The sequence below is a fragment of the Pteronotus mesoamericanus genome, unplaced genomic scaffold (assembly GCF_021234165.1).
Source record: "Pteronotus mesoamericanus isolate MK-2021 breed Mesoamerican mustached bat unplaced genomic scaffold, CSHL_Meso_final scaffold_636, whole genome shotgun sequence".
Lineage (NCBI taxonomy): Eukaryota > Metazoa > Chordata > Mammalia > Chiroptera > Mormoopidae > Pteronotus > Pteronotus mesoamericanus.
The window spans coordinates 3,246,030-3,270,110 of record NW_026555324.1 but is presented as its reverse complement, the minus strand read 5'-3'; the positions used below and the strand labels follow the sequence as shown (position 1 = coordinate 3,270,110).

Below are 24,081 nucleotides of genomic sequence, written 5' to 3'. Positions count from 1 at the left end.
TAGCCCATTTTCCTAAATAGGCACTTGGCTTGTTAGCAATTTCTGCTGCCAAAACCGTGAATGAAAGCTCAGTTTGCCACTTTATTGATTTTTTTCTTTTGGATTTTCTTATTGAATTTATTGGGGTTACATTGGTCCCCAAAACTCAATAAAACCTAACCTGCACACTGCATCGTGCACCCATCGCCCCAGCGAAGTCTCTTTCCATCCCCATTTTGAAATGAATTGGATTCTGATAAAGGATATAGGCAGTTGGCCCTACTCTGGCAGTGGTGGAAATTTATAGACTTACCTTCACTTTACATGACAGGAATTTGAAATACAAACATAAATACAACTTCTGGGGAGGAGAGAGACTTCAACAATGGGCCAGTCAAACCTCTGGGAAGGTGATGCAGCCTGTAACCTGAGCCAAGAAGGGCTCTGTTGTTTGGACTTGGCCTAGGACAGTCATCTCTGTTTTTCTTAATTCCTGTCAATCTCTTGTTGAGTTTTGTGCTAGGCACAAAGGAGAAAATAAGCCAATTATAAAATTTCCTGCTTTTAAAAAACCTTACAGTATGGCTGGGTAAAAAACCTTCAAACACACGCACTCAAAGTAGGCGATACGGTGCATGGTTGAGTGTTTGGTTTTGAGCTTCTGAGCACTCAGAGAACAGTCAGGATCCCAGGAAGCTGGCCTAGTTGGTTGATGGGTTCAACTAATTTTACTTCTGTGTTCTCTGAGTGCTGCCAGAGAAGCTCCTGTGCTGACACGTGTGTGTACCTAAGTGCAGGGGAGGATTAAGAGCAGAGCCTTGTCTGTGATATTGCTGTGTATCGGTTTTGAAGTTTGTGTGTGAATATCTGCAAAATTTAATCTAGACATCTCATCCTCTGGTAAAAATCACTTGCCAGGATAGCTTTCCACTTTAAAAAGTAACACAGGAGCCCTGGCTGGTATGGCTCAGTGGATTGAGTGCCGGCCTGCGAACCAAAAGGCCACTGGTTAGATTCCCAGTCAGGGCACAGGCCTGGGTTGCAGGCTGGGTCCCCGGTTGGGGGCGTGCCAAGAGGCAACTGATTAATGTTTCTCTCTTTCTCCTTCCCTTCCCCTCTCTCTAAAAATAAAGTAAAATCTTTTAAAAAAAATTTTTAAAAAGAGCAGAGGATCTCAAGGATCCATCAATTTTATCTGTATACAGAGTTCTTACATTTTCTTCAATGCCAGACACACATGCAAATGTTAATCCCTTTACATGCCCCATTACGTTATATGATAATGTTGCCATATATTTTATTTATATTAAACTCTAGCTCCAACTCTCTAAGAACATAAAGAAGTTGGGTCAGAAGAGAGAAAGAAATGAGCTGGGGCCGGTGACATACAGACAGGACACACCCACCAATCTACACACTTTCTTCTGCTATTCTTCCTGCTGTAGCCCTTAGAGCTGCTTGGATGAGATGAATAGTGTTCCAATGTGGCGGCGTGTTTGAAAATTCCTGCCCATGGGAAAAGTGAGGGAGTAAGTTGTAGTTGGGGGTAACCAAATTTAACAATCTATTTCTCTAAATCATTTATTCTTTCTTTTATTCAGTCACTGACTCTCTAGCCTCTTTCATGTTTAAATGCTGTATTTGTTTAGGCAAAGTGGAAAGGAAAGAATGACATTAGTAATTAAAAATAAACTAGAGATAGGAAGTAACAAGACCCATTGTTTTTATAACAACATTATTACAAGAACATGCCTGTGGTATAGCTTTTGACTGAAATCACGTTATTTCATGAGGTTTTTTCCCCCCTCCCTATTATCTTCCAGGATCTAACGTAAAGTTAGATTTTTGGAGATTTCTTAAAAACAAAAACAAAACCTCTGTTCAATCAGAGCTTTTCTAAACTAATACTGCATGAGGGAAAAGCCAATGATGCAATTAGCAACATATTTCAGAAAACAGATTGCCACTTTACAGGGCAAACAAACATATACAAATTATATTCTCTTCAAAACTGAATTTCTTTTAAAAAATTTTATCATCAAATATGTTCAGAAAAGGATATACACGTTGTGTTACCGTACAATTTAGTAATAACAGTATGGACACCGTGGGATCATCAAGATTCATAAATGGCCTGTGGGCAGTGCTGAGGGTCTTCTGATGTTCTTGTCCTTGATTCATCTCAGTCCTGCCCCACAGATGACCATTGTCCTGATTCTTTATGCTTCATACTTTTGCCATCTATTATTTTTCACTAAGCAGTGTTCTTTCAGTTTTGCCTCCTTTGATCTTTCACCAAATGGGTATTAATGGAGTTCCTTGAAGAGGTTTTCCGGTGGTTACTTTGCCCCATATGTTTCACACATGCTGGCTTCTGAGGCTGGGGGACTGGTCTAGGACTAAGGGGTTCAAACTTCCCTCCAGAGCTAAATGCCCCTGAGACCACAGGATTCTTTCAAGTACCAGATGAGTGGGGGTGGGGGAGGGAAGGGCGGGCGTCTCCCCGCTGGCAATGGTCCACGATCAAAATGGAACCAGAGTCATAATTACCTATGGTGAGGTCACTTGCAAGAGTCTGTAAAGAAAGGTCACAGTTCCATGAGTGGCTTCGTGGCCTTTTGGTTAAACTCGGTGTCCCCTTCAAAGGACAGAGTCTGACAATACGCCAGGACAACATCGACTCCCCGACTAGACCTCGGCTGCTGTCAGTCAGTCTTGACGGGGCGGGGCCCTGCAGCTATCCAATCAGGGGAATCCTTGGTACCGTTTGTGGGGGCGGCGCTTTGAGGCTGGCGTGGACCGCGTGAACTGCGGACTGGTAGCCCCGGGCTCCTGCCGAGTTCTGGTCCTCTGCGCTGCTCTCAGAGACCTCAAGTGGCTGCCACACATCTTCTGTGGTTGCGGCCTGAACGTGCCGCGGAAGGGAGTCGTCATGTGGGAGGCGAACCCCAGGAACCGAGAAATGGTGAGTGGGCAGGAGTGGGTGTCGGGAGACTGGACGGGGGGCTGGTTGGAAGCCGCTGAGGTGGAGCCGGCCTCCCCGAGCTCTCACTCCGGAGTCTGCGGACCCGAGTCAGCTCGGACGGCATCCCCCTCCGGCACGCAGCGTTGAGGATTTGCCGGCAGCCCGAACCCGTCCCATCCTATGCCTGCGCCTGGTCGCGTCACCCCTAGATTGTGCGGTGACCATGGGAAGGGTCATCGGGACCATTGTGACTCAGTGTCCAGGGTTCTGTGTGGAGGAGCTGTGGTCTCTGGGATCCCCGGTTCCCCTTTTCTCCCCAAGGGACTTATTTCCCCTCACTTTTCCAAATGTTTAGGAAGCAGAGCCTCAAATTCACGTCCCGTCCCCCAGCGTAGCTCTTCCTAGGGCTGGCAGTGAAGCCCTAAATTTCCGGATCTTTCCCCGCATTCCCAGACGCCATCTTCTTCCCCTCTCTAGCTCAGAGCATCATTATTAACTATTTGTCCGCCGCAGTGCATTTCACACAGACGCAGTATTTTATCGTTTATCCACTGAGTCACGGCTGGCTCTTTTCAGAGATTTGTTTTTGCTTATATTTTACATGAGAGGAAAGCAGGGAATAACCACCTGGAGTCCGTTGTATGAAACCCCCGTGCCTCTCCCCCCGGGATATTTCCCGTGGAACAGGCACGTTCTGGGAAGTCGGTCGGGGGGATGTTCCTCCTGGGAAGCTGCTGGGTGGCGTGTGTGCTCTCGCCACAGTTCCAGGCCAGTGCTGCCCCGCCCTTCGTCTGTCACTTTGAAAAGATTTATTTACTAGAAACAGTTTTTCAGTAAATTAGAGCTTTGGGTGCAGTAGAAAGTATTTCCAAAGAGGTGGACTTCAGGGGAAAAAAATAAAATATTATTACATGTATTACGTAAATTTTTTGTTTCCCTTTTTGTCGTCTCCCCTACCCGCCGCGCCCCCCCCTCCATGGGTGTAATAATATTCTGATGTCCTTATCTTTTGGGTGATTTCAAATGGCCCGTCAGGGCTTACATTTAAAACATCTAGAAGTGCTCCAGTATGACTGGTTACAAATCAGTTTCTTTGACATACTAATTAACTGACATTTTTATTTCTGATAGGAATAGGTATTTGTGGGTTTCCTTGTTGAACTAGTAAATGTCCCCTACAACTTTATTTCCTCCTTACACATAAATACTGGGCTTAAGTGATTTTGCCGGATTCTTGTAACACTGGGTTTATGTGCTTTGAAATACAAACGGTGGTGCAAAACATTGACCAGAAAGCGGAGGCCGGAGGTCAGCGACTCCAAACCAGGCGGCCACCACCCTCGCCTGGAGGCCGGGCTGTTTTTTACTTGTTGAGTGTTGCATGCATGGTATTGACAAAGTCTGTGTGTGAGTACCTGGCACTACTGGACTGTGACACTGGAGAAATTATGTGAAGGTCAGGAGTTCTGTTTCCTGGACAAAGGGTTCATACATTTGGGAATTCATTTGGGTCAGACCCTTAAACTGAATCAGGCTGAGCTGTTCCTCACTCCTGAGAATGGAAGCCTTGGGGAGGGAAGAGTGTGGCTCTCCCACAGTTCATTCCTGGGGCTGCTCAGATGTCTGCTATGGCCCTTCCCTGGGGACTGACCCACTTTAGGGGTTCTGGCTCAAGCAGGAGTGTTCAGACCCCAAGCTTAGTAATGTGTTTAACTTTCTGAATGTTAACTGCTGGCTGCTTTATCTGAGCTGGTTTTAATATTTGCATTTCTTTTCATTAGATACCTTTGTCTATTGAATATATCAGTGATTTAACTGTAGTTTCTTTTAGCATTACACAATTTTATTTCCTGTGTGATATGTAAGATTATTTATTTCTTGGGCTTTGAAAATGTAAGTTGATTGAGAAATAAGTTTGTAAGGCAAGAAAATCCTGGAACCAAACAGAATTTTTGTTTCATTTTTAGGCAACAGAATCTCAGGCTATGAGATGGGCATACACAAGTTCTCAGGCGCATTTTTCAATTTAAGATCAGTTTTTGTATTTGCATATCCCTAGAGAACTTTGACATTTAAAAAACTATACAATTCTTAAAGCAAGTGAATTTCTATTTGAATTGACTATTGGGAAAAGCAACTCAAACTTTGTAAATATTTGAAAGTCCTAGTAGGTTTCAGGATTAAATGCAAACTCCTGTACTACTCACTTCTTACAATATTCCCAATGTGAAATAAAGTGAAGAGACAAACTATGTCTCATTTTAGTTGTTAGAAAAATAAGGGAAAATGTTTATATTTTATAGTTTGCACTTCTATACTCACTCATGTTTAAATAATTAAATCTTAGTGGTTTCCTATACAGAAAAGTTAAAATATTTAAAGTAGCAAAAATTAATTAAAAATAAACTTAAATAGTGAAGTGTGATATATAGAAATTTGTTTATTTTAGGACAAATACCATATGATCTCACCTGTAAGTGGAACCTTACCAACACAACAAACAAGCAAGGCAAATATAACCAGCAACGTTGAAAGAAAAAACAACAGAATCAAGAGGGCGGGGGCGGGGCAGGGAAAAGGAAGGGAAAGGTCGAGTCAAGGGACGTGTGTGGAGGACCCATAGACAAATCCAAAGTGAGAAAGGATTGAGGAACGGGGTGGGGGAGGGGCGCAGAGGAAAATGGTGTTGTGAAGATGGAGACAAATATGTCTGAACAATTAAAAAAAATGCAGGGATAAAAAATTCACTAGATACTTTTTTTGAAGTCTAGCAGTTTTTAAAGATATGAAATGATGAGACTTTGTTGAATATGACATTTTCTATGTAAACATTTGAAAGAATCCAGGATCACTCTCGGAATTCATGAAGAGTATAACAAGTTTAATGTGTAAATTAGGCAGTTAGAGATTAACAATAACTAATCATAAACAGAACAAAGATTACAACATACTATAATAAAAGTTATGTGAATAGTGTCTCTCTTTGAAAATACCTTCTTGAACCACACTCACCCTTCCTGTGACGATGGGAGACGATAACAGTGGCTACGTGACGAGACAGAGTGAGGTGCAGAATGTAGGCGTTAACAATACAGTATAAGGCTACCGTTGATCTCCGTATCTTTCATTCATTTTGAGTTAATTTTAATGTACGATGTAAGATAGCGATCCGGTTTCATTCTTTTGCAAGTGGCATCCAGTTTTCCTAACACTTGTTTATTGAAGAGCCTGTCCTTTGCCAGTTTATATTCGTGGCTCCTTTGTCATAAATTAATTGACCATATAAACATGGCTTTATTTCTGGACTGTTTTCTTCCACTGATCAGTATATCTTTTTATGCCAATATCATGTTTTAGTTCCTACAGCTTTGTAATACAGTTTGAAATCAGGAAGCATGATGCCTTCAGATTTGTTTTTCTTTCTCAAGATTTCTTTAGCTATGTGGACTCACCTGTGGTTCCATACACATTTTATGATTGTTCTATTTCCGTGGGACATGCCACTGGAATTTTGATAGGAGTTGCACTGAATCTGTAGATTGCTTTGTAGTATTGGCATTTTAACAATATTGATTTTTCTAATCCATGAACATGGAATGTCTTTCCATTTATTTGTGTCTTGAGTTTCTTTCATCAATGTCTTGTATAGTTTAGCATACAAGTCTTTCAGTTTCTTGGTTACATTTATTCCTGGATATTTTATTCTTTTTTGATGCACTTACAAATGGATTGTTTTCTTAATTTTTCTTTCTGATAGTTTATTGTTTGTGTATAGAAACGTTACAGGCTTTTGCAGATTGATTTTGTATCCTGCAGTTTTACTGAATTCACTTATTCTAAAAGCTTTTTTGGTGTGAGTCTTTGGGGGTTTTCTATATATAATTGTTTTATACTTGTCTCAACCTATCAATAACCAACGTTGTGGTTTTACCAGCCCTAGTGGCTCTTTTTATTGCAAGAAGCACTTTGGGAATAACCCTCAGAAAACTTTGAAAAAATAAAAGTCTATTACTCATAGGACCTGGAAATGACACAACACATCTGGGGCCACATGGCTAGGTAACAGATGAAGGGTATGGGAGCGCATACACAGACCCTGGGGTCTTTCTTTTTTGCGGGGGTTAAATGTGGGGGCATAGGGTCTTGCAGGCTCCTTATTGGTGGCGTCTAAACAAAAAAAAAGAGGAATTTAAAGTGTAGGAAGAGGAAAAACAAATGGCTCAAATGGCCAGTATTCAAAATCAACCAAGATCTCTAAAACAAAAGATCTTCAGTGGCGGGAGGTAGCCTGGCATTTTATCTAACTGTGTGGTTGGCAATGTGTTTATTCAAGTTAGCCCTCTTGAAGTGGATACATTTTTTATATGGATGCCTCTGTAATCAAAGCTTTGATAAGTCTGGCACTTTTGTTACCAAAACAAAACAAAAAAACAAAACAAAACTGTCAGAGCTTACACTATAATAACAGTTTTACTTCTTTCTTTCTCATTTGAATAGCTTTTGTTTTTTTTTTCTTTGTCTAATTACCCTGGTTCAGATTTCCAATACTATGCAGTAGGCATCCCAAATCTTGTACAACTTCCCTTGTAATTCCCTTAAAAATCCATTTCCATACCTTATACCTTCTTTTACTGAAAACATAAATTTTTTTTCTTGCATTCAAAGTTGTTTCCCTTATTATTCCCAGTAGTTAAAATTACATGTATTGGAATTTCTACCTTTAAAAACCTCAACTCTAATGAAAACTAAGTAAGCTATTGTGAACTGTTACATCAGTTTATTTTTAAATTGCCAATTTATGAATATATATCATAATTTCAAGACACATGCTGCACTTTTAACAATACAGTCTTTCACCCTGATTGGTATGGGTCATTGGTTGGGCATCTTCCCACAAACAGAAGGGTTGCCAGTTCGATTCTCAGTCTAGGCACATGCCTGGGTTACAGGCCAGGTCCTTGGTTGGGAGCATGTGAGAAGCAACTGATCGATATCTCTCTCACACATTGATGTTTCTCTCCCTTTCTTTCTCCCTCCCTTTCCCTCTCTCTAAAAATAAACTTAAAAATAAATAAATAGTACAGTCTTTCAGTGTCACATGTTTAATAACAAACCCTAATTTATCTTTTAGTTTCTTTATAATAAGAAGCTAAAAGTATTTTCAGTATTTTATCTTTGAAAATGATCTAAATGTTCAGTTAATTCCATTAGTTAATCTAGCTAGCAAAACTTTAAAGTTTAAAGTTAGAAAAAGATTTTAGGAAATAGTTTTTAAATACATATAATTGTTACTAAAAAGTTTCACCTAAAAACTTTTTATTCAGCCCTGGCTGATGTGGCTCAGTAGATTGAGCACCGGCCTGTGAACCAAAGGGTCACTAGTTAGATTCCCAGCCAGGGAACATGCCTGAGATGTGGGCCACGTCCCCAGGAGAGGATGCGTGAGAGGCAACCACACATTGATGTTTCTTTCCCTTTCTTTCTCCCTCCGTTCCCCTCTGTCCAAAAATAAATAAATTAAAAAAAAACTTTTTGTCCATACCTATGTCTTTTTATTTTACTTATTCTCAATAATATGTTTAGATTACCCACAAAACATGAGATGTTAAACAAAGTCTTGCATCATTCTAACTTGTCTTTGTTGATAACTCTAAAGACTTGACTATTTTGATGAATTTTAATATCAACTATTATTCCAGAACCTGAAAAACATTTGGGTTAGTTTAAGTTAGTTAAACAGAGCTTTTTACAAACCAATTTTGTTAATATATTCTAAAGGTAGACACACATCCATACGTATAGTCAGATGCAACCAGATATCTAATCATTTCTTTTTTAAAATTTCAGTCATGAGCTCTGGCTGATGCGGCTCAGTGGATTGAGCACTGGCCTGTGAACCAGAAGTTCACTAGTTCATTTCATGGTCGGGGCACGTGCTTGGGTTGTGGGCCAGAACCCTGTTGGGGGCGTGCAAAATTTCCGCCATGAGACAGGTACAATAATGCAGAAAGTGCACTAATTTATTACAGTTGAAATAAGTTTATTTATTCAGATGACTAAGGCTTTTTCCATTTTTAGAGACCTTTAAGATTTGTATTTGTCCTTGGCAAACAATTTTTTAATAAGATTTTATAATTACAGGTAGCGCATCAAACCACTGTGGACTTCAATGAACTCCATTGCAATGTGCAGCTCTTAACCTGTTCTTCCAGGTCAGCAAGAGCCAGGGAACGCTGTTAGGGTTTGACCAAAAGAGCTCTCCTAGCACCGTATCATCTCAGTATGTGTGCTAAAAGCTGGTGTGAAGCAGCCCCGAGGTTCGTGTGGATAGGATGTTCGTGGAGACCTAGTTGCCTTGCTTTTTTAGCATGCCATATCATGCTAAGTTGTCTGAGCCCTAACTTCTGAATAACTTTATAGTTCCACAAAATAGAACAGAGAATGGAAAACCGGAGTCTATGATATATATTACAAAAGTTAAAAGTATTACTGTTTCCAAGAATATTTTCATTTAGTCAGCCAGATCTGGCTACTTTTAATGGCCTAGAATATTTCAGGCTGATATGGCAAGCTGATCCTTGTTACAAGTTGGATTTCCACAGGCTGCCTGGACTCTCATTTGGTGATGGGAACAGAAAAATAAGCTTCCAGTTTTTCTTTGCTTTCTATTCATTAAAACTTAATGTAGATTTGACCCTGTACGTATTGGAGTGCTGAGTAAGTGGTAGGTAATGAGGAGGTGAGTTTTTCTCACAAGGAAGTGATGTGCTTAAAATGATACTTGTTTCATTTGTATAGTATTTCTGTCATTTCTCCAAGATGCTGTAGACGCTGTCAGTAGAGAGAAATAATATTTAAAGTGATCACAGCAAAAATGCATAAATTGCATGTATTCATGATGCTGTTAAATTGATGAGGAAGTGTGGGCAGAATAAGTTTCTACTGAGCAAGGCATAAAACAAATGTTCGGAGACCACAGAATCATATGTAATCGTCCTATACATTGAGTATAAACCTCTGGTGATGTCAGATTCATGAATCCTACTGTACACATATTTGCAATGTTTTAGGACTCAGTGACCTTTGAAGATGTGGCTGTGAACTTCACCCTGGAGGAGTGGGCTTTACTAGACCCTTCACAGAAGAAACTCTATAGAAATGTGATGCGGGAAACCTACAGGAACCTGGCCTCAATAGGTAGGGATTACTACATTCTTACTTAATTTGTTAATTAGAAAACAAGCACTTTATAATTACTGCTTTCACTGCATTTCAGAAGTTTTGATATGTTGTATTGTCATTCTCGTCGATATCTATATAATCTTTTGAGCTCAACTTTTATTCTTTGACCCCATCATTTTTTAGTAGCATGTTGTTTAATCTCCACATGTTCGTGGATTTTTTCGCTTTGTTTTTGCAGTTGATTTCTATTTTCAAAGTATTGTCGTGGGAGGGTATGTTGGTATTAGTTCAGTCTTCTTGAATTTGTTGAGGCTGGTTTTGTGTCCAACACATGGTCTATCCTTGAGAATTTTTCAGTGTACACTACAGAAGAATGTATAATCTGGTGTTCTGGGATGAAAGGCTCTGTAAATGTCAATTATTTCCATTTGGTATACTGTATCACTTAGACCGATATTTCTTCATTGATTTCCTGTTTGGATGGTCTATCTAGAACTGTCAGTGGAGTATTAAAGTCTCCAACTATGATTGTGTTTTGATCTGTTTCTCCCTTTAGTTCTATGAGTAAGTTGCTTTATATACTGCATTGCTCCCTGATTGGGTGCATATATACCTAGATGAAGTGTTACATCTTCTTGATATAGTGTACCCTTTATTATTATAAAATGTCCATCTTTGTCTCTTGTTATACCTCTGTTATCTTGAAATCTATTTTGTCAGTGTAAGATGGCTATACCTGCTTTTCTGTGGATGTTATTTGCTCGAAGAATCATTTTCCACCCTTTCACTTTGAATCTACCTTTGTCTTTGCAGCTTAGATGCGTCTCTTAAAGGTAACATATGGTTGGGTTTTGTTTTTTCATCCAGTCTGCTACTCTGTGCCTCTTTATTGGTGAATTCAGTCCGTTTACATTTAGGGTAATTATTGATTGATTGTGGATTTCCTATAACCACTTTATCTTTTGTTTTCTGGTAATTCTGTGCCCCCATTGGTTCTTCTCCTTTGTGTTTCTATCTGTTGTTTTTGTTTGGCGGTATTCTATACTTTTTCCATTTTCTCTTTTTTTAAGTTATGTGTTTCAGTTTTGGGTTTTTTTGTGTTTGGTTACCATTTGGTTTATGTAAAAGAAAGTTCTATACATATGCGTATACTAGTTCTTTTTCTTCTGAATACATCTAATCTCTGCTCCCTTTACAAAATCAGACCTTTACCCCTCCCCTTTTGTGTTTTTTGTTGTCACAAATTATCCCTATTTATGCTGTGAGTTTACTCCCAACTTGCAGTGGTTACTGCCTTCGTCATCTTTTTTTAAAATCCTCACCTTAGGATATGCTTATTGAGTTCAGAGAGAGAGGAAGGAGAAACAGAGACAGAGAGAGAAACATTGACATTGATCAGTTGCCTCTAGTATGTACCCTGACTGGGAATTGAACAAACAACCTACGTAGGTGCCCTGACCAGGGATTGAACCTGCAACTTTTTGGTATACAGGACGATGTTCCAACCAACTGAACCACCCCACCAGGACTCTTCCTCTTCTTTGATGTTATTACCTCTTTTAACCTTTATGTGATATTTAAATGTATAGTACCCTATTCTAAAAAAGGGTTGTGATATTTTGCTTCTGTCTGCCTGTTAGTGATCTTACTTGTAGTTTTGTGACTTTTTGTTCTTTGTTTCAGCTAGAGTAACACCCTGGAGTACTTTCTGCAAGGGAGGTCCTCAAAGTCTGTATTTCTCCTTCATATCTAAAGGATAACTTTGCTGGATATATTATTTTTGGCTGGTAATTTCTTTCAGTAATTTGAATATTTTATTCCATTATCTTCTAGCTTGTAGGGTTTCTGCTGAAAAATCCAATGATAATCTAATGGGCTTTCCTATATAGGTTACTGTCTTCTTTTCCCTGGTTACCTTAACAATTCTTTCTTGTTAATTTTTAACAATTTGAACACAGTGTGCATTGGAAAAAGTCTTTTTGAATTGAGGTAATTAGATGTTCTGTTTGCTTCTTGGATTCAAGCATCTAGCTCTTTCCCATAGGTTTGGGAAGTTCTAATCAATTTTTTTTCTGACTAGGCTTTCCATTCCCTTCTCCCTCTCTTCGTCTGGTACTACTGTTATTCTTAGATTGCTCTTTCCAAGGAAGTCAGATAGTTCTTGTAGAGCTCTTTTATTTTTTTAATGCTTAAGTCTCTCTTTTTTCTGTGTCATTTCTAGGTTTCTGTCTTACATATCACTAATTCTTTCCTCCATCTGGTCAGCTCTATTTCCTAAACACTCTGGTTCCTTTTTTTTTTTTTTTTTTTTTAAATATTTTATTTATTTTTAGAGAGAGGGGAAGGAAGGGAGAAAGAAAGGGTGAGAAATATAGATTAGGTGCCTCTTGCACATCCCCTACTGAGGACCTTGCCCACAACTCAGGCACGTGCCCTAACTGGGAATCAAACTGGTGACCTTTTGGTTTGCAGGCCGGTGCTCAGTTCACTGAGCCACACCAGCCAGGACCTCACTGGTTCTTTATCTCCTTTATTGAGTTCTTCAGCTCCAGAATTTCTGTTTCTTTTTTTTTTTAAAGCATATTTTATTGATTATGCTGTTACAGTATATTTCATATAATAAGGGCTTGGTGATGATGAACTCCTTTAACTTTACCTTATCTGGGAAGCACTTTATCTGCCCTTCCAGAGTCATCTTGGATATAGGTCCTTTCCTTTCATTAATTTGAATACTTTTTTCCAGCCCCTTCTTGCCTGTAAGGTTTCTTTGGAGAAATCAGCTGATAGCCTTATGGGAACTCCTTTGTAGGTAACTGTTTCCTTTTCTCTTGCTGCCTTTAAGATTCCGTCCTTATCTTTAATCTTGGGTAAGTGCCTTGATGTGTGCTTCCTTGGTTCCAATGTTTTTGTGACTCTCTGCGCTACGTGGACTTTCTGAAAGTCTGTTTCCTCCACCAGATCGGGGAAGTGTTCCTTCATTAGTTTTTTAAGTAAGTTTTAATTTCTTGCTCTTTCGCTTCTGCTTCTGACACCCCTATGATTCAGATGTGGGGACGTTTAAAGTTGTCCCAGAGGTTCCTAAACCTCTCCTCACATTTTTGAATTGTTTCTTCATTCTGTTCCAGTTGAATGTTTATTTCTTCCTTCTGTTCCAAATTGTTGATTTGAGTCCCGGTTTCCTTCCCTTCACTGTTGGTTGTCTGTTTATTTTTCTTTATTTCACTTTGTATAGCCTTAACTTTTTCCTCTATTTTGTGGCCATACTCAGTCATTCCTGTGAGCATCCTGATTGCCAGTGTTTTGAACTCTGCATCTGATAGGTTGGCTAGCTCCCATCACTTAGTTCTTTTTCTGGAGTTTTGATCTATTCTTTCATTTGGGCCATATTTTTTTGTCTTGGTGCACCTGTTAAGTAGTTAGGGCTGGAGCCTTAGGTATTCACCAGGGCGGGGCAACCCACTTGGCTGGGTGGTCGCACTGCATGTGGGGAAGGGGTCAGAAAGGGAACAATGCCACTTGCTTGGCTCTCACCCCACTTTCAGTCACTTCTCTCGCTGCACACAAGCAAATTGGGCCCGCTTGTTGCTGGTTCCCAGGTGGGTGGGTTTGTGTATGTGCTAGAAGCTACCCCATGGGTCTCCCCAACGAACTCTCCTGTGAGGCTGAGTTTCTCCCTCTGCTGCAACTCCACAGGTTTTTACCACCAGACGTTTTAAGGCTTTAGTTTCCTGCACTAGAACCATGGGTTGGGCAGTCTGTCTCACTCCCCAGTTGTTCCTTCCAGCTCATCTACATGTGAATGTGGGATATCCCAGACTGCCAGCTGCCGCCTTACCTGCCAGGTCCGCCACCTTGCCGCTCGTCCTCTTCACCCCTTCTACCAGCCTGTTTATTCTTTAACTCCTTGGTTGTCGGACTTCCATGAAGTTTGATTTTCTGGCAGTTCTGGTGGTTTTTTGTTTTTAAATTGGTTGTTATCTTTCTTTTGGTTTTGCAAGGAAGCAAAGCATATCTATCTACGCCTCCATCTTGGCTGGAAGTCCCTATCTGATTCTTTTTAAAGTTTCAATCTCTTTAATAAAGTACTCTTTTCATTCACTGATATTATTTCTGAGTTAATTAAACTGCCTATGCTTTTTTGTAACTTGTTGAGTTTTTTCAGAATTGTAATATCATTTAAATCACGTAATTCCATGACTTGAAGTTTATTTTCTGAAGATTTTTCATTTTCTGTGCTGTCTTGCTACCTTGGTTATTCATGGTATTTAATGGATTTCTTCTCTGTCTTGGCAGGTATTTATGAGTCGCACTTCTCTAGTAAATTGATGAAAAGTGTTTCTATTGTTTTCTAGTAGGTGACGCTGAAGCACAAGTTTCTGAGTTCTCTTGCACTGCTCTCGCTTTTCACATTTCTTCAGAGAGGTGGAAAGTGTGTTCCCTGGGGAGGTGGGAATTTCTTCTGTGTTTGCCTCGGTCTCAGTCTCAGGAACTAACCCTGCAGGGAAGTGTAATGAAATCTCAGTGCTGTCCTCTGCAGCCCAACACTGCGGCAGTGCAGCCATGATGAGTAGCGGGTAGGGTGAGCTGGGGGGAGATGGCTGCTGCCTTGGTTGCTTTGCTCTTTCAGTAATGGTGACTGGCAGTTTTAGTGGCTTCCCCTTTGTATCTCCACCCAACCTTGGGATTAGTTACAGAGGAAAAATGTTTCTGTAGTACCGGTTCTCAGGTTTGCAGATAATGTGCTCTGCAGGCTGACACTTAACTGCTACAGCTACTTCTGGGGCCTGCTGTTAGCTCTGGGAGGATGAGGGGAGAGTGAAGGCAGGCAGCCACGCTCCGTGACTTTGTTTCTCTGTTTGGAATGCCGGTTGCCAGACAACTGTGGCTGCACCTCTGTGCTTCATCCCTGCCCAGGTCACTGGATTCAGCTGCAGCATGTACTGCCCACTCGTGCAGGATTTTCACTGAATCTCTTTGGCCCTCCCTGCTGAAGGGAGTGCGGTGACAATCCGATTCCTCCCCTCTCCAGGCTATGAGCTCTGGGCCCTGTCCCTGGCACCATCTCAGCTCTTCTCCCTTCCAACCCCCTCAGTTCACTCCCACATGCCCACCTTCATATGTTTCAATACTCTGGTCTCTCAGACGTGTTTATACATTGAGCAGAGAATCTTCGTTAAATTAAAGCTGTTTAAATTGTTGAAATTTCGAGGGGAGAGATGAAGAGCACTTCTCATAACACCATTCCTCTGACTGAGAACAAATATTTCTTGCAGCTAAGTATTGTTTCAACATGGGAAAAGAAATATATTAGTAAATAAACTAAGCACAACCTGCACCTGGAATCCAATAATTTTTCTCCAATTTATAATAATTTTGAATTATTTTTCTAGGTCTGCATTTCGGGGGAAAATGGGAAGATCATAACATTGCAAATCAGTACAAAACCCAAGGGAGAAAAGTAAGGTGAGTCACTCATTAGACAGCATTGTCCCAAATTAGAATTCTAGGATGTCAGGAATTCTGAAAAATAAACAAAACAACTCCTACTTCAAGTTTACTTACCCTTAACCTCATATATTAATTTCACAGTTTTCATAATAGCTGTACTCAAGTCCTCTTACAGAGCATTCAGTATATTGAAACAATTCAGAAAGGTCAGAAAACATCCACTTTTTTTGTAAATTAAAAAATGTAATTCTAATACCCTAATAAGTAGGAAATTAACAAAGAAATCATTAATAATGTTTCTCACTTTTTTTACAGAAGTCATATGGTAGAAAAACTCTATGAAAGCAAAGAAGGTAGTCAGTGTGGAGAAACCATCAGCCAGATTCTAAATCTTAATCTGAACAAGGAAATTTCTTCTGGCGAAAAACCATTTAAATGTAGTGTGTGTGGAAAAGTCTTTGTGCGTCCTTCATCCTTTAATAGGCACATCAGATCTCACACTGGACACAAGCCTTATGAGTATCATGAATATGAAGAGAAGCCATATAAATGTAAGGAATGTGGGAAAGCCTTCAGTTACCACAAATCTGTTTATAGACATGAAAGGACTCACACTGGAGAGAAGCCCTATGAATGCAACGAATGTGGGAAAGCCTTCACATGGCTCACAACCTTTCGAAGACATATGATAACACACACTGGAGATGCTCCTTATAAATGTAAGGAATGTGGAAAAGCCTTTAGTTGCTCCACTTCATTTCGAGCACATGAAAGAACTCACACTGGAGAGAAACCCTACGAATGTAAACAGTGTGGTAAATCCCTGAGATCGCCTCTAGGTTTGCAAATACATGAACGAAATCACACTGGAGAAAAACCCTATGAATGTAAGCAATGTGGTAAAGCCCTCAGTTGTCCCAGTTCTTTTCGAAGACATGAAAGGACTCACACTGCAGAGAAACAATATGAATGTAAACAGTGTGACAAAACCTTCAGTTCTCCTCTAGGTTTACGGATACACGAAAGAATTCACACTGGAGAAAAACCCTATGAATGTAAGGAATGTGGTAAAGCCTTCATTTCTCTCTCAAGCATTCGAACACACATGATAACACACACAGGAGATGGACCTTATAAATGTAAGCAATGTGGTAAAGCCCTCAGTTGTCCCAGCTCTTTTCGATCACATGAAAGAACTCACACTGGAGAAAAGCCATATGAATGTAAACAGTGTGGTAAAACCTTCAGTTGGCCCAGTTCCTTTAGAATACATGAAAGAACACACACTGGAGAGAAACCCTATGAATGTACAGAATGTGGGAAAACTTTCATTTATCGCACAACCTTTCAAGGACACATGAGAAAGCATACTGGAGAGAAACCCTATAAATGTAAAGAATGTGGGAAAGCTTTCATTTCTCCCTCAAGTGTTCGAACACACATGATAGTGCATACTGGAGACGGGCCGTATAAATGTAAGGAATGTGGGAAAGCCTTCAATTTTCCCAGTTCATTTCGAATACATGAAAGAACTCACACTGGAGAGAAGCCCTATGAATGTAAACAATGTGGTAGAGCCTTTAGTTGTTACACATCCTTTCGAACACACGAAAATACTCATACTGGAGAGAAGCCTTTTGAATGTAAAGAATGTGGAAAAGCCTTCACTTACCGTACTACCTTTCGAGGGCACGTGAGAATGCACACTGGCGAGAAACCGTACAAGTGTAAAGAATGTGGGAAAGCCTTTAGTCGTCCCAGTTCCTTTAGGAGGCATGAAAGGACTCATACTGCATAAAACCCTCTTGAATGTAAACAGTATGGAAAAAGACATCAACTGGCCTTCATTCTTACATGTGAAAACTCTCACTGGAAGGAAATCCTATGAATATAAATAATGCGAGGAAGCCTGACATAAATCAATCCATGTATAATGTTCCAGAAAACTAACAAGAAAGAATCATTATAAAAGTTATAAATATATTCCCTTTATCAGTGCCTCATTTTTAAAGTGGACTTCTGAATTGTGGATGTTTATTATTTCCAAAAATGAACATTGAGGCGATCCTCTAAGCAATACTACATAAGTTTAATAGGTATTTTCTTTTTAAGTTAGTTAATAACATTTTTTTCTTTCCATTTTGAAGACTGATCTATAGGTAAATTGAAGTGTATTTCTAATATACAGGTAGGTTTAATTTTTATGTTTCCATTGTTTTGTAAATAAGGAGGTATCAATAAATAAATGTATGATATTTTGGTATTGGGATTTTCCTATTGGCCCCCTGTGCCAAGTACTGTATATCCCTTAACCATTATACAGGGTCCGGCAGAAGTAATGCCATTGGCTGTAGTTGGTAGGGTACATGAATGTCTTGCACAGATGGACAGCAAATTCAACATTTGACCTAAAATGTCATATGTTACAGAACTATATGCTTAATGATTTCGTAATGAAAGATTTTGTAATAAAAAAGGGGCATTATCTGTGCCAGACCTTGTATAGTCCACCTTTCTTATGAGAAAACCTACTTTTTTTTTTGGCCAGAAGACCATTATTCCATTTTTCTTGCTAATAAAAGATGGCATAAATTTGTAAATTTATCACAGAGTCTGATGTGAATGACAGCATGCAGGGTTTATGGGTGCTGACCTCCTGCACAGTTGAAAATCTGAGTATAACTACAGTCAGCCCTCTATGTACACTGATTCCCAGCTGCAGAGCTGATGTGTGGACTGTGTGGGTCACTTTAAGAAAATCCGTGAATAAGTGGATCTGCGTAATTCAAATCCATGTTGTTCAAGGGTTAACTGTATTTACATCTTTGGTTATTTGCTCTTTGTCATTCCTTAGGGCTAGGACTGGAATGATAGACTTTGCGTTAGGATAGACCGCTTACTGGACAATAAAAATGAAGAATTGGGGATAGCTCTTCTAAGTCATGTTTTGTCACCTGGGTAATGTGACATTTTCTAGGATCTGGGTTTTTTGTTGTTGTTTTTTAATGGTTCCGTGTTAGAATTAACCAAAAGCCTTGTTGTGTGAGATTTGGAATACAGAAGTACTGGAGTCATCAGTCAGGTTTTGGAGCTGCCGTACGGGCAGGGAGACAGAGGCACAGAAGCTTAAGGACACCTGCTTCCTGTCTGTTTCCATGACTCCTTGCTCTGCCAGTCAGGAGTATCCTCAAAACCACAGTCAACTGCATGATTCCCATTTACTCGGAGATGTAGGTTTCCACACATACCTTCCCAAGGTCCACATGAAAATCCATTGTTTCAATTTTCCTGTAATCTTCCATGTGTCCACCAGGCAACTAATTGTACTTTCATGGTTTGGAGTATTCTGATGCTTGGACTTCTATCATCTCTAAAGTGTATTCATATAAGATCCAATTAGTAGATACCTTGTTCTATTGATACCGCTAGTGACCATGTTCCTGGTTCCACTATGACAGCTGCAGTGGTATAGTCCAAAAGAACCACGTTGGAGTTTGTTCCTCTACTGCACTGTGTAGTAGTACTTTCTCTAACTAGTTTCATCCATGTGAGAATAAGCACCTTCCTCTAATCAGGCAAATTATGGATTTTTTCCCAGTGCTCACAGCTGTACATAATTCTGCAAAATGTTTTCAGTTGTGTACTCGTGATTAAAAACAGTGCATTTTTGTCAAACAAAATCTTTTGTAAGTTCTTAGAAATATTTTATTAATTCTTTATACAACTTGTATATAACAACTATTGTGATTTTCATTTCCTGATCATATAGTATATAAAATAGCCCATCATAATTATCAATTTTCAGATCAACTTTGTAATTTTGTCAATAGTCCTATATTCTCATTCAATATTATCCTGTGTATACATGTTTAGTTAATTTTTCCTCAGGTAAATTGTATTTTTTTATCCTTTTATAGTTACAGTTTTTGTCTTAAAACTAATTTTTTCATTCGTTTTGTCAGTTCCATCTTGTCAAAATCCGCAAGGATCACACCAGCAGTCAACAAGAGTGGTGTATATTTTACTATTAAGAATGACTGAAGCCCTGTCTGGTGTGGCTTGGTTGGGCATCATCCTGCAAAGTGAAAGATTACCAGTTCGATTCCCAGTGAGGGTACATGCCTGGGTTGCAGGTTCAGTCCCCAGGTGGGGTATGTATGAAAGGCAGCCCATCAGTGTTTCTCACAGTGATGTTTCTCTCCCTCTCTTTCTCCCCCCTTCCCTTCTGTCTAAAAATAAAATCTTTTTTTAAAAAAATAAGAACGACTAAAAACCCTAAATGACTGAATTTGTCAGTAAGAGGATATGCAAAATGACCTGCATGTTTTCAGCTTTTGCAGGTGATTTGATTGCTATTCAAGGAAATGACATTTCTGGAGGTATTGGACACTGTGAGGAGGTGAACTTAATTCTATCATTGATAGTCATAAACATTGTTTTCAAAAACAGTGTAGTAGAGGTAAAACTTAAGTCAAAAGAATCTCCAGTCAGTCATTGTATTAGGTAGGGGATTTTGGTCATTGCTATGATTTAAAATGGTTCTCTTAGCAATCTTACCAGTTTTAGAGGGAAGATTACAAAATACCCTTATTTTTGTCTTGATTCAACATGTTCACTGATTAGTTTTGTCTGCTGATGGAAGTGTTTTGACCTTTTCCTCTTCAATACAGTAAGAGCATGCGGGGCCAGCTCACTGTCCACCGGAACAGCTTTTGTCTCCCTACTCATTATCTAAACACTGATGTATTTCCTACAGTGTATTGGATGGGCACTATTTATTATAAAGTACCTCAGTGAAAATATATAAATTTCTTAGTAAAGTAATTAAAACCTTTTTTGTCTCCTTTATGACTCAAGCGGATCCTCTGTGTTTATTTGCATGAGAACACAGGCCCAGCAAGGGAGAAGGACAGGACCACTATTGCAATTAAGCCTTCCTCACTCAAAGACTGTATTTCTGACTCATTTTTCAACATGCCTCACCTACCAGACACTGTATATTCAAAACACAGTGTAGCACAAATAATCAAGGCCCTGCAGGACTTGGATATAGAGGCACAAAACAAGTCTTGGTGCTCATATTTTTGTGAGAAAAGAGATGGTTAACAAATGGTAATGCTTTGGTATATAAGACAGAAATGAGAGCTTAGAATGTTAAAAACAGAGAGATCAGGGCAGCTGGGGTGTGGATGCATCTTTGCTATGAAGGTAGGATCCTCTGTGAGTGACTGTCATCATCACTTGAATTTCTACCGTGTACTACACCCTAAACATTGTTTCAGGAACTGCTTGGGTGTGGAGATAAATAGAGGGAAGCAGTGCAGGTAGAGAGGCCTGCATTCCTGTGATTAACAGGAAAGATTCCCTATAAAGATACAGCCATGGTTCATCTTTATTTTTTGCAGTTTTCTACATAATGTCATGAGTTTGGATGTGGGACTGGAGACTTCCCATTGATTTAGGTCACATATATTTGTAGTGTCTCTGTGTTGAACATTTAAGAGAATTCTAACTCACGTTTAACTATTTAAAAGTTTTCTAGTAGTAGTTGGCATTTTCATTTTGCATCTCAATACACACACAGTATGGACCCCATTAAACCCTGGAGTTCCTCCCAGTTTGAGAAAAGGTTATGTTTATCTGCACTGTTCTGACCCACCCTGAATTTATTGTAGGAATAAATATATTTATGCAAACCTGCTGTGATTTCCTAGTAGAAACACTATAAAAGAGCTTCACATGTTTAGAAAGCAGTCATCCGAGGAGTGATCTGTAGAGAGAGGATATCATTTTGAGTACTAACCTCACTTAACATAAAAAGGGATAAGGAGAATTTGCAGTGCCTTTAAGATGAGTAGCCAGCAGCTCTTTGTTTCAGCGAGCCCCAGAGCCCCAGAGCCGGTCTTCCTGTTCACAGTTGCCGTTTCCGTATGCTTAGCCTTCCAGCATGTGGGCCAGGAAGACACAAATGTAACAGCTTCGACTTTGTTTAGAGGTGGAAGGAAAGTTGATCCTTGTCCATTTTTTAGTGCCGGCCTTAGCGCTGTAGAGAGTGTCCTTTCCTAATGTTAGTCTATCCCTTGGCGCCACTGCCAGTCCAGCCCTCTATCTTGCAAATGAGGAAATGCAGCGCAGAACAAGTTGGTGCCCAAACTCACAGAGCTCATAGTGGTGGAATGTGGATTTTGAAAGCCTGCTACCTTCCACCTACTAACTGAGCTCTGTCAGAATTTTAAACTCAGAAGACTGCAAGGAATGAGGCACTTAATCTCACAAATGACTCATGACAATATGTTCTGTTTATATTGCATTCCAGAAAGGGCAAACAGGGACCTAAAACATCGGTTGTAGTACTCCATCTTTTGATAGAATTACAATACTTTTGTGAAAACTCACACTTAGTATGTGTATAAATTCAAAATGATTACTAGAAAACATAATTTTCATGTGCCAAGAGGATGCTAGGCTTTGCCGAACCTTGGTTTTCACCTGTGCAACACTTCCCCACCACCTCAGGACACGCCCGAAGAAGTGAAGGGCGGAGGGAGGAGGACTCGGACCCCAGCAGGGCTTTCCTGAAGCACCATCCTGTCTTAAAAAACACCTATAGTTGTGCACTTGCCCTCATAACAGGAGAGGTGAGAAGGCTTCCCAAGTCTTTGTTTACATGAGGTTCCTTGGTCAGGTCTTTGGAAATACTGTGGTTTTAAAGCACGCGGCTCTGAAAGGTATATCATTCTCCCCAAGAGCGATCTGCCCAGGGACGTCCTCGTTCACGAGCATCAGCCTCATGTCTTTCCACGACGGTCTTAAGGCTGTTGACAGCTGTTTCCCATCTCAAGCTCCCTCTGTGCTTGTTTGCTGGGAAGCACTGTTAGAAATCCATACGTTCTACTCTGGAAAATTTCTCTGTGGCAACACCAGGGGGCTGTGCAATGAGAGGGTGGAAGGACCAGTAGAAATATGGGGCAACGCATGACTCTTGGCCACAACAGTCCTAGGTATTGTATAATTATCAGCTCTGACAGCTTTGTCACAAAATAAAATTGGGAAACAGGTGGCCCTAGAATCCAACCAAATGATGGACCCTCCCTTAGTGTCTCCCTGCTCAGACTCCTGCACCACAGGTGCTTTAGCAGCCTGCTCTCATGCCTCCCAGGGTCTCTAAACCACCCGTGTCGGCCCTGGAATTCAGGTGCAAGTAACTGATCTCGGCCTAGTGCTAAACACATTTAGAGCAGCCGCTGCTGGCAACAAAATCCTGGAAATGGAGCCTGATGCGGGCCCTGAGCTGCTGATCAACGCAGCCAGCCTTTCATTTTGCCTTGAGTCGTGAAGTCAGGGCCCCTCATACATACACTTACGTAGTCCTGACTTCACCTCAGAGGCCTCATTGAAAAGATGTTACAGGACAGAGCCAAAAATGGGGCCGCTACTCTATCCCTCCAACAGAAGGCAGTGTGTCCCCCTGTCCTCAGACTGACACAATTGTTCTGGAGGAAATCACCCATTTTCTAGACTCACTGGCCATTTGGGAAGTTCCTTGGGATCACAGGAGTGACCAGGAGAGTTCACATCCTTTACGGACCCTGCGCCGCCGCACCTGATAAGAGTCCAGTGGAGAGGCACTATGTTCTGTTCCGGATCAAACAGGCCATCTAGGATCAAAGGCTGTATCCAAACCTGAGCTCAGTCAGATTCCTGCAGTTACGCTTGCACTACAGGATGCCAGCGGCCCAGGGTCAAACTCATCTGCAGGTTTTTACACACTCTTTGGTCATTGCCAGTGATCTTGCTCTCTGGTCCCAAAAGCAAAAAACTCATCAAAGTTCACCCCTCATAATTAATCAAGGTGACTCCTAACTCTGCACATAGTAAATAAACCTCAAACTGCAGAGGCTCATTTCAAAGCTCAGGTTGATTAATCGATTCAAAAATATTTTAAGTTTTTATTTTTAGAGAGAGGGGAAGGGAGGGAGAAAGAGAGGGAGGGAAACATCAATATGTGGTTGCTTCTCACACGCCCACCACTGGGGACCTAGCCTGCAACCCAGGCATGTGCCCTGACTGGGAATCGAACCCACAACCCCTTGGTTCACAGGCCAGCACTCAGTCCACTGAACCACACCAGCCAGGGCTGATTCAAATTTCTGAAACTAATACCAACAGCTCAGACTTGATGGTATTAATCATGGCCCTGCGAGCCCATGAAATATTAAATTATTTAGGTATCTGTACCTAAAGCCCCAGGCAGAATATAAGGGACTTCCCTCCTTTGCCATGGCTAACTTAGTGACTGACCCAAGCACCTGATGTGAGGAAATGCTACTGGTAATAAAATCGATGAACAAGCCCAGGCTGAGGAAGGGATCCCAACAACTGATGTAAAACAGACTTTATAGGGCCCCTTACCCACCCCACCCCCCAGCAGGGCTACTTGCTATGCTGCTGCCATGGTATGTACTTACATAGACATTACTTACCTGTCAGACTTGCCACCAATGAAG

General features: G+C 40.5%; 1 protein-coding gene across 2 annotated transcripts; it reads left to right on the top strand.

Moving 5' to 3' along the window:
- The first annotated feature begins 2,797 nt into the window (after positions 1-2,797).
- On the top strand, positions 2,798-19,228 carry LOC129061400 (zinc finger protein 709-like). 2 transcript variants are annotated; one of them, XM_054562040.1, is made up of 5 exons: positions 2,894-2,944; positions 9,086-9,156; positions 10,015-10,141; positions 15,517-15,589; positions 15,890-19,228. In XM_054562040.1, the coding sequence occupies exons 3-5, from the start codon at positions 10,108-10,110 to the stop codon at positions 17,370-17,372; spliced, it is 1,590 nt and encodes a 529-aa protein (XP_054418015.1). In that variant the 5' UTR covers positions 2,894-2,944; positions 9,086-9,156; positions 10,015-10,107; the 3' UTR covers positions 17,373-19,228. The 2 variants fall into 2 exon arrangements, with proteins under 2 accessions (XP_054418014.1, XP_054418015.1); XM_054562039.1 differs by lacking the exon at positions 9,086-9,156 and having other exon boundaries at positions 2,798-2,944.
- Positions 19,229-24,081: the final 4,853 nt, after the last annotated feature.

Coding starts and splice junctions, on each gene's coding strand:
- LOC129061400 (XM_054562039.1), top strand. CDS start 2,912: ATGTGGGAGGCGAACCCCAGGAACCGAGAAATG. Junction 2,945..10,014: donor ACCCCAGGAACCGAGAAATG/GTGAGTGGGCAG, acceptor GCAATGTTTTAG/GACTCAGTGACCTTTGAAGA. Junction 15,590..15,889: donor ACCCAAGGGAGAAAAGTAAG/GTGAGTCACTCA, acceptor CTTTTTTTACAG/AAGTCATATGGTAGAAAAAC.